The sequence below is a fragment of the Trachemys scripta genome, chromosome 3 (assembly GCF_013100865.1).
Source record: "Trachemys scripta elegans isolate TJP31775 chromosome 3, CAS_Tse_1.0, whole genome shotgun sequence".
Lineage (NCBI taxonomy): Eukaryota > Metazoa > Chordata > Testudines > Emydidae > Trachemys > Trachemys scripta.
Window position 1 is genome coordinate 94476376 of NC_048300.1, and position 15034 is coordinate 94491409.

Consider the following 15034-nt stretch of genomic DNA (forward strand, 5'->3'; position numbering starts at 1 on the left):
GACTGATTCTTCACAGTGTAAAAAGTGTTAAGACCAAAAAAAAAAACCCTTCACAAATTTCATGTATATTATTTCATGTTCTGAAGCATAAGTAGTATTTTAAATGTATTGGACTAATTTAAAGCCCAAGATTTCTCTAGTTATCTTAATCCTGATGCACATTGGCTTTAGCATGACTCTGTTACACATTTGTTAGTAATATGCTTTAATATACTTCATATTTTTGCATTAGGTTTGGCAGGAGATAAGTGTGGAAGCTAAGCACGTGAAGGATATAATGAAAACACTGGAAAGCTTTAAATTAGATTGCACTCCCTTGAAAGCAGCACAGCAAGAATTACCAGCTCGTGATGGAGAAGTGTGGTCCTTGCCTGTGCCAGCTGAACGTAGGTAAGAAGAAAATTGGTAGGAGCAGATAACATTTAATAAAGTAAAAACATGCTCCAACTTCAATGAGAGTCTGCAGTTGGAGAATTCCTCCCTTTTTTTTTTTTTTTTTTTTTTTTTTTAGGGCTAAGGTACAGGGCTTGGAAACTCTGACACCTAAATAGCCAGATTCTGGGAAAGGAGTGAGATTTCTGGATCCTATTTAAGGATGTCATTTTCTTTTTGTCTTTAATAGTCTGATAAATGTGAAGCAACTTTCTAGCTGCAGGAAGAAAGAGTAGTGTGAAGACATGGGTGTTCTAGAGGTTCCAAGAAAGCTGACTCTCCACTGCTGTATTTTTCTTCTCTCCTCATCATCCCTGCAATGATTCTCATTGCAGCTGGTGTGAAGGAGAGGGAGAAGTATCTGCTACTCTAGCACTTTCTACGGCCTCCCTTTTTAGGGTCATCTTCTCCTAGTGCATAACTCCTGGGCTTGCCTTTGCTGCTGTTTGTAGCTTTCCCAAGCAACAGCCTGAAATAGGCATGATATTTTGACTGTTTTGCTATCCAGTGTTCTGAGAGGTCCGTTTCACCATTACTAATCTTGGTAATTCCAATTTAAACAGCTTTGTCAAGGAGCAGAGGCATTGGAACTATGTCTGCAGATTAAAGAAAATATTTCAGTTCACATTTTTGGAAAGTTGCCTTTGTAACCAAAAAGGCTTGACATGTAATTATTTTTTAAAAAATGAAAGTTTAAATTCTGTAGAAATTGAAGACTTGGGCCCTGATCCCACAAGCTGTTCTGTCATAGATTGATCCCTGTCCCCATGCAAAAGCTGCTGACTTCATTTGTACTTCCCCTAGGAGAAACAGCTTGCAAGTTTAGGATCGAAGTCTTTAACAGTGTTGTGGTTTTTGACTAAGGGTACGTCTATACTTACCTCTGGGTTCGGCGGTAAGCAATCGATCTTCTGAGATCGATTTACTGCGTCTTGTCTAGACGCGATAAATCGATCCTGGAAGTGCTTGCCGTCGACACCGATACTCCTGCTCCAGGGGGAAAGAAAGTTCTGTTTGTCGCCAGACTACTAGGGAGCAGGAAGGTTAGCTGCTGCTTAAATTGACTGTATTAGCATTAATTTATGTAGGTTCTTTCATCTCTTGCCTACCACCAGGGGTAGGAACCATGTTGGAAAATGTGTTGCTATGGAAGCCAGAGAGCTGTTAAGCTTTGTTAAGGCACAGAATCTCCCCACAGATCTCCTAGGATACCCATGAGTTTTGTGGACTAGAGATCCCCTGCACATAACCCTCAACAGGTCATTCAAGTCAAACCTCATGGAGTTTACTCTTCCTCATTTGTCAGAAATAATCCATAAGAAAACAGTTTGGCTCTTAGGATTGTAAATTGGAATTTTTCTGAAATGGCAGCTGCAAAAATATTTGTATCAATAGGAATAACAGTCTTGCTGGTGCCAAAGAATATAAAATACATACTAATGCTATACAATACATATGAATTCTAGTTAAGAAATTGTGTGTCAAATGTATTTACAGAGGAGAGACCTTGGATTTAAAAAAAATCAGTGATTCCCCTCCATACTTATTTGCATGCATGTTTCTGGAGGTTGTCCAAGAGTCTTAGGAAGAGTAGGAGAGACGTCTATTAGTTTCAATGAGAGTTCTCAAGGTGGGAAATTTACACGTTTTTAGAAAAAATTGCCTTCTCTTGGGTTAAGCTAGTCATATTGAGGAGGTTTTGGGAAGGGAGTGTGTGTGCAGGGTTAGAAAACAAAAGCTTGGTGGAGTTGCTGCCTTTTTGGAGGCTTGAGATGAGACTTGGATCCTGGTCAGGCAACTTTGTATTAAGAAACCTTACCTTTTTATCAGTAACAAAACTTTTTAAATATTTTGCTTCTAGGAAACGTAGATTAGTGCACTAGCATTTCATCTCTGGAGACAGAATCTGATGGTTCTTGTGGTATTTCAAAAAAAGCTGCAGTTATACATGTAGCTTTTTGTTATTGATTAAGGGCCTAAACAGAGATGGGTAATGTTTGAAGTCCCCAAAACCTTTTTCCCTCCTTGGTTTACAAAGTCTGTGTAAGTCTTCTATAGAGGGTGAAATGCTCCAGTGGATTTTTTGACTTATACTGAACAGTGATCCAGCATTCATGAGAAGCCTTTTCATTCTGTGCCAGTGATCAAGGAAGAATACTCTGGTAAAGGGATTTCAGTTTTTGTTGTATCATAAGCATCTTTAGGACAGCGTTTATCTAAGTGGTGTACAGCAGCAAGAACATTGGTACTTAACAAATTATAAATGTATTAAGCTTCTGGTGTAGGTAGGCTAAGTATAAACAGAGGATGAAGTGAGTTTGAAAAGTATGAAATCTCTGACTTTCTTTTAAAATAAGTCCTGTTTTTTGAGCTTAGATAACTTTTATATTGGCAACTTGTAATATTGGTAAAAAGCAACAGAGGGTCCTGTGGCACCTTTGAGACTAACAGAAGTACTGGGAGCATAAGCTTTCGTGGGTAAGAACCTCACTTCTTCAGATGCAAGATGTAATATTGGTGGCATCTTAAAATTAAATAGGTAAGAAAGATTACTTAACAGATGTAGATTTTATCTTGGGCAATTCATAGTTAAGATTTGATGAGGTTTGATAAAGCTCACCATAGACTTTAAATTTTAAACATTTTGTATATGTTATGACCAATCAGACCTTCTCCAGGAGCCAGAAAACGTCAGTCTGTTCAGTGCAATGATTGCAGAGGCCACAATAACCGTGTAAGTGCAGCTGTCAGAGGCCCTCACCGGCCCGCCTCTCGAAATCCTAATGATAAAGGGAAAGCAGTCCGTGGCCGAGAAAGGAAGGATCAGCAGAATAAAGGAAGAGAGGAAAAGGTAAACTTGTGGATCATTTCATGAAGTTTACAGATTTGTGGTTTCATTGCAGCCTTACGTTGAAGGATAGGGAGATGACTAGTGCAGAAGAAGTTATCTTTGACCAAATGTAACACTTGTATAGTGCTTCTCATATTTAAAACACTATACAAACATGAAACCTTGGCACATATTTGTAAGGTGTTTAATAGATGAAGATGAACACTGAAGGACAGCATAATTGGCTGAAGGGCACATAGATTAATTAGCAGAGCCAGGGCTTAGAACTTGCCAGTTGCTGACCTCGAATCCTGTACATGTTCCTCTAGAGACCATATTGCCTCTTTGTAAAGCCCTTCTTTCTGTGTAACTCAGACCTTATACAAGAGTTCGTTGGACATTCTTGGACACGGCTGTTTACAAGAAATATAAAATTGTATTACTTCAGTCTTCATTTCAGTAGCTGATTCAAATTTTCAGAGTCTGAGTTATTTTTTTACATACCTTCTTGCAACGACAGTGTGAGGCTGTTGCCTTGTGTCTTTCAAAGCATCTGGAAGCAAAATTTCTCAGGATTCAATTAACTCTTAAGGGAGATCTTAAACCTCTCATTCAGAAGGTCAGTCTGATCTTAGCTGCTTACATTTCTCTTTTTTAAAAACAAACTAGCAATATATCTGGATTCAGTCTAAGAACTTACCTGTTCTTGCAGTCAGAACTAGGAATCGTTAATGGTCAGAACTGTGCAATTCCCAGAAGGACAGTGTCACATAATATCAACCTGATAATGGCTGAAATAAGAGATCACATTCAAAAAGTAAAATCCATCTTTGATATAGCTTTCTAAAATAAACCAATGTCTTTACCAAATAAATCAAAGCCAACCTATTAATGTCCACCGAATTGATGGATAGAATCCAGGGTTTACTTCAGTTTCTGTAATCTCTAAAAGTTCTTGGATATAGGGGTGTTATGCGTAATATAAACTGCCTAGTTAGAATTTGACACCTGGAAATGAAATCGCATGTACACTGTATTGTGTATCTTTGTAAATTAAAGTTAGCTTGGGAGTTAAACTGGTAGGCAGGGTTCAGTGCTTTATACCAGTGATAGTATCAAATCCTACTCCAATTGATTTCAATGCGAGTCTTGCAGCTGATTTTAGTAAGAGCAGGATTAACCCTAATAAGTAAAATGCTACATTGAATCTTTAGAAAGACAGGACAAAAATAATTAAAATGTTGCCTCTGTGCCTTCAGTGGGCTTTGCTGATGAAGTGTTAATGAAAAGTTTTCTTAACCAAGTCAGTTTGGGTTTTTGTTCCTTTGTTTGTAATTAATAAAGGCACTTTGAAAGCATCCCAGGGGCAGAATATTTATGCATGGCTTCTGAGCTGGATGGGATCCCTTTTATCCCCAGAATTCCAGCCATGGGTGCCACTGTTGGATCTACCCAGGAGAAGGCAATATATAATACTGCAGTAGAGCCTTTCGTGAATTCACATTGTCACATGTATCAATTTTGTTTTTTAACATAGAACAAGTCGTCATCTGATGTTTCAGAATCTGAGCCAAAGAGGTTTGACGGTACTGGGTATGATAAAGACTTAGTAGAAGCTTTGGAAAAAGATATTATTTCTCAAAATCCCAATGTTCGATGGTAAGTTTGAATAAAATTAAGCTTATATCCAGGTTGTGATTTTTCTGTTATAAAGTGGAAGCTGTCTTTTTGGGATTAAGTTTTTGACACACTAAATAATTACAGCTACATTGTTTTTTGTATATTAAAGTAACTTTGCTTGCTTGAATGTTTCTAGCACTCTACTTTTAATTACATGAAAACTGTGGTGGAAAACTTCTCCAATCAGTCCTATAGCCCAGTGTCTGAGCTGCTCATGCATGAGGCACTATTTCAGTATATTTAAGATTATATTAGGTCTGCCAGTGTCTTTTGGCAAGGCTTTCTGCTGTATAGGTCTATGCTAGCAAAAGGACTTGTCACTAATGGGTCCACCTGAATTGGTGCTGAAAATAGTGTTACCTCTAGTGTGAAAGATAATCCATTTTTCAGCACTTACAGAAAGTGTTGAAACCTAGTCTCAAACAAGAAGGGAAACATAGTTGCCTTGAATATGTTCATCAAAATATCACAAGATTAGGTTTCTTGGGCTGTCAAAGTTCTTAGTGGGAGAGCTACAGACCAGGCAGTGGTAACACACAAGCTTCCCTTAAACTGCCTTAACCAGTGTTCTTCCTCCCTGACTGTACAGAAAGGTTGGGGGCACAAGTGAGAACGTAGTTTAATTTCAATGTCTTTTCAGTCCTTGGCACGTCTGTGGAGATTGCCAACAAAGATGCCAGTTGTAGTGATGGCAGAATTGATGAGAGAACTTGCCCACTAGTAGTATGATTGCAGTACAGCTGGAAAGTATAATTTCCAGCTTGAGGAGACATACCCATGCTGCTCTGATTAAGATAGTGTGCTAAAAATAGAAGTGTAGCCACTGCAGCACAAGCAGCAGGAGGGGCTAATTGCCCCAAATATGTACTTATGGTCTTGGATGGGATCGTACTCCAGGAGTCTAGTCCCTCTTGTTGTTCATGCAGCTGTGGCTACACTTATATTTTGAATATGCTGCGGGTTTGTATACCTGAGCTGGAAATTGCCTTTTCCAGCTCCAGTGCAGATATTCCCTAGAAACAGAACTAGACCAACTCATTTATATAGGCTACTAAATAGCTATTCATGGTAATTGAAGTGTTTGCATCTGGAATTGAGCAGTGATCAGGCATCTCCCTGTCATAAAGTGTTAAACAACTTTTTTTTCCCTCTCTCTATCAGGGATGATATAGCTGACTTAGTTGATGCCAAAAAATTGCTCAAAGAAGCTGTAGTCTTACCAATGTGGATGCCAGAATTCTTTAAGGGAATTAGAAGACCGTGGAAGGTAAGAAATTGCTGATTCTTAGCAAGCAGTGTAATTCTAAGACCTGTCCTAAGAGGGGCACCTGAACTCTCAAATGTTCTGTGTATAGTATATTTACCCATCTTTAACCAAAACTTTTTAGGCAACTATGTGTCCTTTGAATACAAATGAAGTTAGTGTAGGCTAAAACATATACTGTCGTGTGTGCATTCTGTTAGTATTCAAGAAAGTAAAATTACTTCACTACTTAGTTTTGAATAGAATCATAGAAATGTAGTACCGGAAGGAACCTCGACAGGTCATCTAGTCCAGTCCCCTGCACTGAGGCAGGACTAAGTATTATCTGACCATCCTTGACAGGTGTTTGTCCAACCTGTTCTTAAAAACCCATGACAACAATTCCACAACCTCCCTAGGTAATTTGTTCCAGTGCTTAACTACCCTTAAAGTTAGGAAGTTTTTCCTAATGTCTAACCTAAATCTCCATCACTGCAATTTAAGCCCTTTGCTTCTTGTCCTGTCCTCGATGGTTAAGGAGACCAATTTATCACCCTCCTCTTTATAGCAAACTTTTATGTACTTGAAGACTGTTATGTCTCCCCTCAGTCTTCCACAGACTAAACAAACCAATTTTTTTCACTCTTTCCTCATAAAATGTGTTTTCTAGACCTTAGATCATTTTTGTTGCTTTCCTGTGGACTTTCTGCAATTTGTTCATATCTTTCCTGAAGTCGTCTTCTCCGAACTGGACTCGGTACTCCAGTTGAACCCTTATCAGTGCTAAGTAGAATGAAAGAATTACTTTTTGCATGTTGGTTACAACACTCCTGCTAATACATCTCAGAATGATGTTCACTCTTTTTTTTTTTTTTTTTTTTTTTTTTTTGCAACAGTATTGTTGTGATCCACTATAACTCCCAGAGCCTTTTCTGCAGTACTTCCTAGACAGTCATTTCCCATTTTGTATGTGCGCAACTAACTGTTCCTTCCTAAGTGGAGTACTTTGCATTTGTCCTAATTGAATTTCATCCTGTTTAATTTAGACCATTTCTCCAGTTTATCCAGATCATTTTGAATTTTAATCTGGTCCTTCAAAGCACTTCCAACCCCTTCCAGCTTGGTATCATCCACAAACTTTAAGTTTACTCCCTGTGCCATTATACAAATTATTTCTGAAGATATTGAATAGAACCAGGACAGATCTCTGAGGCCCCACTATATATGGCCTTCCAGCTCGATTGTGAACCATTGATATCTACTCTGAGTGTGGTTTTTCAGCCAGTTGTGCACCCACCTTATAGTAGATTTGTCTTCTAAGCTATATTTCTCTAGTACTGAGGTGTTCAAACTGTTTGGTATGCCCCCAGGGCCGCATGGAGGAACTCTTGGGGGGGGCAAGTGGTGACACCAGGCAGCTTGTGCCAGGCCCCGCAGGGGTGGGAAGGGAGCGCCACCTCCAGCTCTGACTCACCTCAGTGGGCCACCCAGCCTGTGGGTCGGTGTCAACATCTGCTGTGCCCATTTCCACGTCTGGCAGACTCTGAGCCTAGCACTGGCTCCATCCCCAGAGACCATTGCACTTGCCTTTCCCAACCCTGAAAACCCAAGTGGGGTGGGGGGGGACAAAGGGCCAGGTATTGGCCCTGCCCTAGGGGTGCAGCCTGGCTGCAAGGTAGAAGCAACTTGCTGCTGAGGGAGCCTTGGCTGTGCCGTTGGTAGGTACAGTATCTGTGTATTTGAAACTTACCGGTGTAGGTAATTTAATTAAAGTTGTGTTAAGGTCTCTGTTAGGTTTATAAATAGACTATCAAGCATACTTTTGCATGGGTCTATTTTTATTTGAGTTGTAGGGGTGCAACCAAAATGTAACACAAAGAGGGGGGCTCAGCTCAAAGTTTGCAAATTGCTGCTCTAGTTTATTTATGAGAAGGTCATGTGAGACAGTATCAAAAGCCTGAAGTCAAAATGTATCGCATCTACTGCTTTCTCCCGATCCACAAGGCTTGTTAACCTGTCAAAGAAGGACGCTAGGTTGGTTTGAAATGATTTGTTCTTGACCAATCTGTGGTGACTGTTATTTACCACCTTATTTTCTTCTAGGTGGTTACAAATTGGTGGTTTGATTATTTGCTCCATTATCTTTCTGATTACCAAAGTTAAGCTGAATGGTCTATAATTCCCTGGGTTGTCTTTATTCCTCTTTTTATAGATAGGTACCTAATTTTCCCTTATCCAGTCCTCAGGCATCTCTCCTGTCCTCCACGAGTTCTCAAAGATAACTGCTAATAGCTTAGATTTCTTCAGCCAGTTCCTTAAGAATTCTAGGATCTATTTCATAAGGCCCTAATCACTTGAAGACATCTAACTTGTTCGTTTCCTTTTGGAGCCTCAGATCCTACCCCATTTACACTGATGTTCTCTGTTAGTTGTCCAATCACTGCTAACTTTTTTTTTGGTGGAAAACTGAAACAAAAAAGGCATTTAATTAACACTTTGTCTATTGCTACGTTTTCAATTTTTGTCAGTGTCTCTTTCCCGATCTTTTAGTAATGGGCCGACCCTGTCCCTCATTGTTGTCTTGCTTCCCATGAATTTGTAAAATGCTTTCTTATTACCCTTTATATCTCTAGCTAGTTTAATCTCATTTTGAGCCTTGGCCTTTCTAATTTTGTCCTTAAGTTAGTGTGTGAGTGTATTCAAACTTTGTAATTTGACCTAGTTTCTACTTTGTATGACTCTCTCTCTTGTTTCAGGTCATTGAAGATCTCTTAATTAAACAAGGTGGCCTCTTACTACGCTTCCTATCTTTTTCTAAACATTGGGGTAGTTTGCTTTTGTGTCCTTAATATTGTCTCTTAAAAAACCTGCCAACTCTCCTGAACTCTTTTTCCTTTAGCTGTGCTTCCCATGGGATCTTACCTATCAATTCCCTGAGTTTGCTAAAGTCTGCCTTCTTGAGTGCATTGTCTTTATTCTGCTGTTTTCTCTCCTACCATTCCTTAGAATCATGAATGCCATAATTTCATAATTGCTTTCACCCAAGATGTCTTCCACCTTCAAATTCTCAACTAGTTCCTCCCTGTTTGTTGGAATCAAAGCCAGAATAACCTCTCTCCCATTTGTTTTCTCCACCTTCTGTAATAAAAGTGGTCTCCAATGCATTTGAAGAACTTGTTGGATAATTTGTGCCCTACTGTCTTATTTTCCCAACAGATGTCTGGATAGTTGAAATCACCACCAAGCCCTGTGTTTTGGATGATTTTGTTAGTTTAAAAAAAAAAAAAAACCCTCATCCACCTTCTCTTCCTGGTTCGGAAATGTGATTAAGCAAAAGTTCATACTAAATAGTCTAATGCTGAGGCTATCAAACAGTTTCTTAGGCTATGATTGTTGCAGTGGGTTTTCACTAGCCTTAACAGATTTTGGTACATCACTTTGGACTGTCTCTTTTCAAATAGGGTGTGCTGATGGTTGGTCCACCTGGTACTGGAAAGACTCTCCTTGCAAAAGCTGTAGCTACTGAATGCAAAACAACATTTTTCAACATCTCTTCATCAACACTTACTTCAAAATACAGAGGAGAATCTGAGAAACTTGTCCGCCTGCTGTTTGAAATGGTGACTAACAACTCTATAAGGAATAGTGGGTTGTAACTCTGTTCCCAGAGCAGTGAAACCTAGGCAAGATACAGTGTGTCAGTACGCCTCCAAGCTAAAGCCTTATTAGTTACACTGAAGTTTGAGACCCTCCATTTGTGTGTGTGTGTGTGTGTGTGTGTGTGTGTGTGTGTGTGTATATAAAAATATGCACACAGATATTATTTATAGAAAACCACTTGTAAAAATTGACAGAATGGTCTAGCTTCCTACTTAGCATATGTGCTCATACCTCAAGTTGAATTAAAGCATAAGCACTACAGGCCAGGCTTATGGCCACAGTTCCTGGATTCATGTGACTGCCTCAGAATCTCCAGTTTCATTTTAATTGCTATTCCTCATGGTTTTAAGAAAAACTGTGAATAGTGTAACCAATGTAGTGATGTCTGCCTGAGTCAGCAAGCAGCCAGAAACAACAGCTCAGTGGGGGAAGGAGGGGTTTGGCATCTTGTGATGTAGATAAATCTTTAGGTACCTGGGAAAGTTATACTTGTATAAGATATGTGAATTTAAACCACTATTGTTGTACCACTATACTCCCCATGTGGACAGGCTGATTCTAGTATGAGAGCTTTTTTTCTGGTTTAGCTTATGCTTCTTTGAAAATGGTTTAAAGTAGGCTGAAAAAGCCACTCTTATTTCAGAATAAGAGTCTACACAGGAAATTTAAATCACTAGTTATACAAACATAATGGGTGAAACTTCCCAAGTAGATATACCCAAAAGCTCCAGATTTCCTTAATCCAGGCCTACTTATACCTACTAATAATGTAATACACTAAATTAAACATTTTCAGTCTGAGACACTATTTGGTCTGTGCTTTCTACAAATAGACTTTGCAGCCTAATTTGAAATAACTCCCTGAAGACAAAACTACTAAAATTCAAAACCTTGCTCTGTGACTTTAGATCCCAGTTAAGTAGATTAGATGTGGTCACACAATCATCCACTATATAAAACGTGTAGTGTTCCCTTTTAGCGGAATAACATAAGAACTTTTAATCTTCAGTTCAAAACATATCATGTGGCTAAGGCTCAGTAGTCTACAGAGCATGTGACACTTGAAATTAATGGAATGATGGACTCAGTAAAGACTTTTCTACATCGCCAAGTTCAAATGCTGTGCATTCTGGGGTGCACAGTCTTGCAAAATGTGGTTATTGTAGCCTCAGTTCTACAGACAAATCATATCACATTGCTATGGGCACTTCAGGTTTGAATTTATTGAAGTTGACCACATTATACATGTATAAAGGCATTAAAGTTAATGCCATATACAGCAACAGAAAATAGTCTGTATGCACAAAGCAATATGTTATAGTTGCTGTGGGACAATAATGTTGAATTTCCTGGGTGTTTTTTCTCTCTGCCTTTTATCGAATCTCAAGGCCTGTCTAGGATTAGCATGTGGCTGCCATGAAACATGTGCTACAGGAATTAGTGTGGCTCAATCAGTCGGTGGCACTCGCCCCTTGTAGTAATATTGAACTGATTATCCCAGCGTGGTTTTAGTGCTGACTTAGTGAGATTTGATCTTGGTTTCATTAAAGATCCCATAACACCTTTAACACGTTACGGGTGTTAACTTTAGTGTCCCGGTCAGATATTACCTTAGATAATTACTGTGCCTATTTAAATTACATTCTGGGGTGCACGTTGTCAGTTTGAGCTGGATGTGACATTCATTTCCATTGTAAATTATTGTATAGTGTTGCTGCGGGTTATTGAATAGCTGGCAGGTAATACTGTAGGGGTTACTACACTTGAGTAGGGTAATGTTCTGCTTTTAAATCATTGCTACTGAAAGCATAATTGCTCATGGTATGTATGTTTGAAAGGGTGGAGGTAAGCGAGAAGACATGTTGGCTATTTACTCCTATTGTGTTGACTCACCAAAGCCAACACAGCACAGCAGTGCTTATAGGCAGCTCTAGGAGATGCCACAATTCCAAAGAAATAAGCTTAAATAAAGCTTAAGATAAACTGATGCAATTTCAGTTTCTGATTTCTCTAGGCTCGATTTTATGCACCAACAACTATATTTATTGATGAGATAGACTCTATCTGTAGTCGCAGAGGAACCTCGGAGGAGCATGAAGCCAGCCGACGGGTAAAAGCAGAACTACTTGTTCAGATGGATGGTAAATGAACTTAATCGTTGTTGATGGTTCTGGGTTACAGGAAAAAATAAAATGATTGAATTTTATTCTTTAGGCACAATAACTTAATTATGCTGTTTTTAAAAAGGCAGATTAAAATGATAAACACACAAACATTACTCAAACTCACAAGACCCTACAAATATACTGAGCTTATCTTCTACACTATCTTATCTACTCCCACAAACACACTCTTCAGTATCTGAATCACAACTTCGTATTGTAACTTCAGAATAACTGAGCTTCCTCAAAGCTGTGGAATCATTTAGCTCCCCCTCACAGTCATGACTTTTATATAACCCTACGCTTCCCACAAGTGATTTTTTTCCCCCCTTCCAACCTAACCCTTCCCCCTTGGTAGTCCAATAAAGTAAAGCAGTCAGATGTAGCTGTATAGCTCTAGAAGCAGAAAGTCTTCAAAGACGACCATCACTAAGCGCTCCAGACTGTTGTCTTCTATACAAGTGATTTGAGTCAGTGTAACCTGTGCAAATTTAAACTTCAAATGGCAGTTATCCCCTCCTAAAGGATTCACGTTATGATACTGGTTTTAAACAGCATTTTAATAAAAACGGCACACTTCAGTTACTTTCTACAATTAATTTAAGCAATTGTTATTGTATAGGAAAAACCCATGCCTGTTTTATTTGTGCAGAAAATTAGCTATTTTTAATTTCAACTTCTTTGCTAAACACTATTGAATATGTACTTAAAGAAACCTTCAAATCGTTTGCTAATCTGCAGAATAACTTGTGTTAGGATTGCAGGAGTCAGAAAATCTTCTTTTTTTTTTTTAACTTGAGCAGTCTGATCCTAAACCCATTTAAGTCTATAAATTCCCATTGACTTAAATAGGAGCAAGGTCAGAGCCCTTGAGATACTTTCCTTGCAACTCAAATATTTGCATCAGTAATGAATTTTTCATTAGCTCCCTTTTTTAGCCATGGAATTTTGGAATATTCACAAATGGTATCTTTCATGGGTGAATACCCACTTCGTCAGAACATGCATCTGACAAAGTGGGTATTCACCCACGAAAGCTTATGCTCCAATACTTCTGTTAGTCTATAAGATGCCACAGGACTCTGTCACTTTTTACAGACCCAGACTAACACGGCTACCACTCTGATAAATGGTATCTTGATATGCTTCAATATTAGGGCAAACAGTACAGTGAGTATTGCAGGATCTATCACTGATTACAAGCAAAATCTGTCGGTTTTGTAATTAGAATGAATTACAAATAAACACCCTGGTAACAGATGATGGGGATGACAATTCTAGTAAAACACATCTTGGGTTTTTATTAGTAAAAGCTATTATATAGTGCCACTAATTTAACAACGCTTTACAGACTAAAATACTTCCTCTCTGTTCAAAAGGGTTTTAGTCCATGGACCTAATCCACCAGTCTTGAATGCTGACTTTCCTAGGACTACTTATGTTAATAAGAATTACTGAGTAAGGGATTGCAGTATCAAGCCTACAAATTGGAGGGGAAGATCTTATTTTGAAAGCAGCAGTTATACTTTTTGGCATAGCTGTTAATGACATTTTTGAGTGCCCTTATTTTTAGTTCCATTCTGAGTTTTCACATTGACACCCTGTGATAAAGGCAGAAATCCGTGCAGCTATTGCAGAATTGTCTGTATGTTGATGCAGAAGGACTTGCCCATCTTGTGAAACTTATATCAAGGTTAACCTCAGTTTTCTGACCTAGAATTTGCAGTTCTTCATCCCAAAATGCCAGGTAGAACTAAAATTAAACTTGCACTTTAATATTATACCTCAGAGTATCCATGATTCTGTATCTATATAGGATCTTCCCATGATAGCTGAGTAGGTTTAACTATTTCCCCATCTACCACAGGCGTTGGAGGGGCTGCTGAAAATGATGATCCTTCCAAAATGGTTATGGTACTTGCTGCTACTAATTTTCCTTGGGATATTGATGAGGCCCTAAGACGACGACTAGAAAAGAGAATTTACATTCCTTTACCATCAGGTACAAAGATTTCCTTAGATTAATAAAAAAAAAAAAAGCAAGCTGATCATTGCTTCTTTTATTTTGTGATGAATCTTGTAATTTTTGGCAATATCTTATACTGCATCGGACATCTGGGCTCGGAAGAGACCTTTGAACTTTGGAGGCACTTTACCTTGAATGTATTGTTTGGTTGAATGCATTCATGGTCTGGATATGGAAGATAGCTGCCAAGTGATGAAGAGAGTGCATCAAGTTCCATAACACCACAGACAAAGCATTAAAATGTCAGGTACATGTGGGTATAAGGCCAATGGATACAGAGATTAACCTAGAACGGAGAGGTGAAAAACAATGTAAGGACTATAATTAATTGAATTTCAAAAATAGGAATGCAAAGTTAACACTCCTGAAAAGTGGCCTGACTTTCAGAAATGCCGAGTGCCCAGCTGCAACCTCTTAAGTCTAAGGAGGTTGTGGAAGCTCCTTCACTGGAGGTTTTCAAAAGGAGGCTGGATAGCCATCTGTCTTGAATGGTTTAGACACAACAAATCCCGCATCTTGGCAAGGAGTTAGACTAGATGACCCTTGTGGTTCCTTCTAACCCTATCATTCTAAGTCAATTTGTGCTTAGCGCTTCTGAAAATCAGGCAACTTGTTAGGATCCTAAATATAGACTTAGGAACTTAACTTTGGGCTCCTGTTTCTGAAAATATTTGCCTTCTGAATTGGGCTTTAGATTTAGATGCAGAATAGAGCAAAGGAGGACTAAAACAAATTAGAGCCACCCTGTGTGTATCTTATCTTTTGAATCATGGTATTATAGACATGCTATTTTGTGTGTGTTTGGTTTAGCAAAAGGCAGAGAAGAACTCTTACGGATAAACCTGCGGGAGTTGGAGCTGGCTGATGATGTTGACCTTGCAAATATAGCTGAAAAAATGGAAGGTTATTCTGGTGCAGACATTACCAATGTATGCAGGTATGTCAAAATTGCAACCTTATAAAATGTTCTCTTGTTGAATCACTTATTTAAGAACTAATCA

General features: G+C 38.7%; 1 protein-coding gene across 3 annotated transcripts in view; it reads left to right on the top strand.

Moving 5' to 3' along the window:
* Positions 1–15034, top strand: part of KATNA1 (katanin catalytic subunit A1) — a 33760-nt gene that overhangs the window by 12606 nt on the left and 6120 nt on the right. For 2 of the 3 annotated variants that reach the window (XM_034765438.1, XM_034765439.1), the window contains exons 4-11: positions 233–390; positions 3100–3283; positions 4800–4921; positions 6104–6209; positions 9647–9805; positions 11860–11986; positions 13875–14009; positions 14844–14970. In XM_034765438.1, the coding sequence (XP_034621329.1) occupies positions 233–390; positions 3100–3283; positions 4800–4921; positions 6104–6209; positions 9647–9805; positions 11860–11986; positions 13875–14009; positions 14844–14970 (1118 nt within the window). The remainder of the gene's footprint in view (positions 1–232; positions 391–3099; positions 3284–4799; positions 4922–6103; positions 6210–9646; positions 9806–11859; positions 11987–13874; positions 14010–14843; positions 14971–15034) is intronic. The other variant, XM_034765440.1, reaches the window with a different exon arrangement.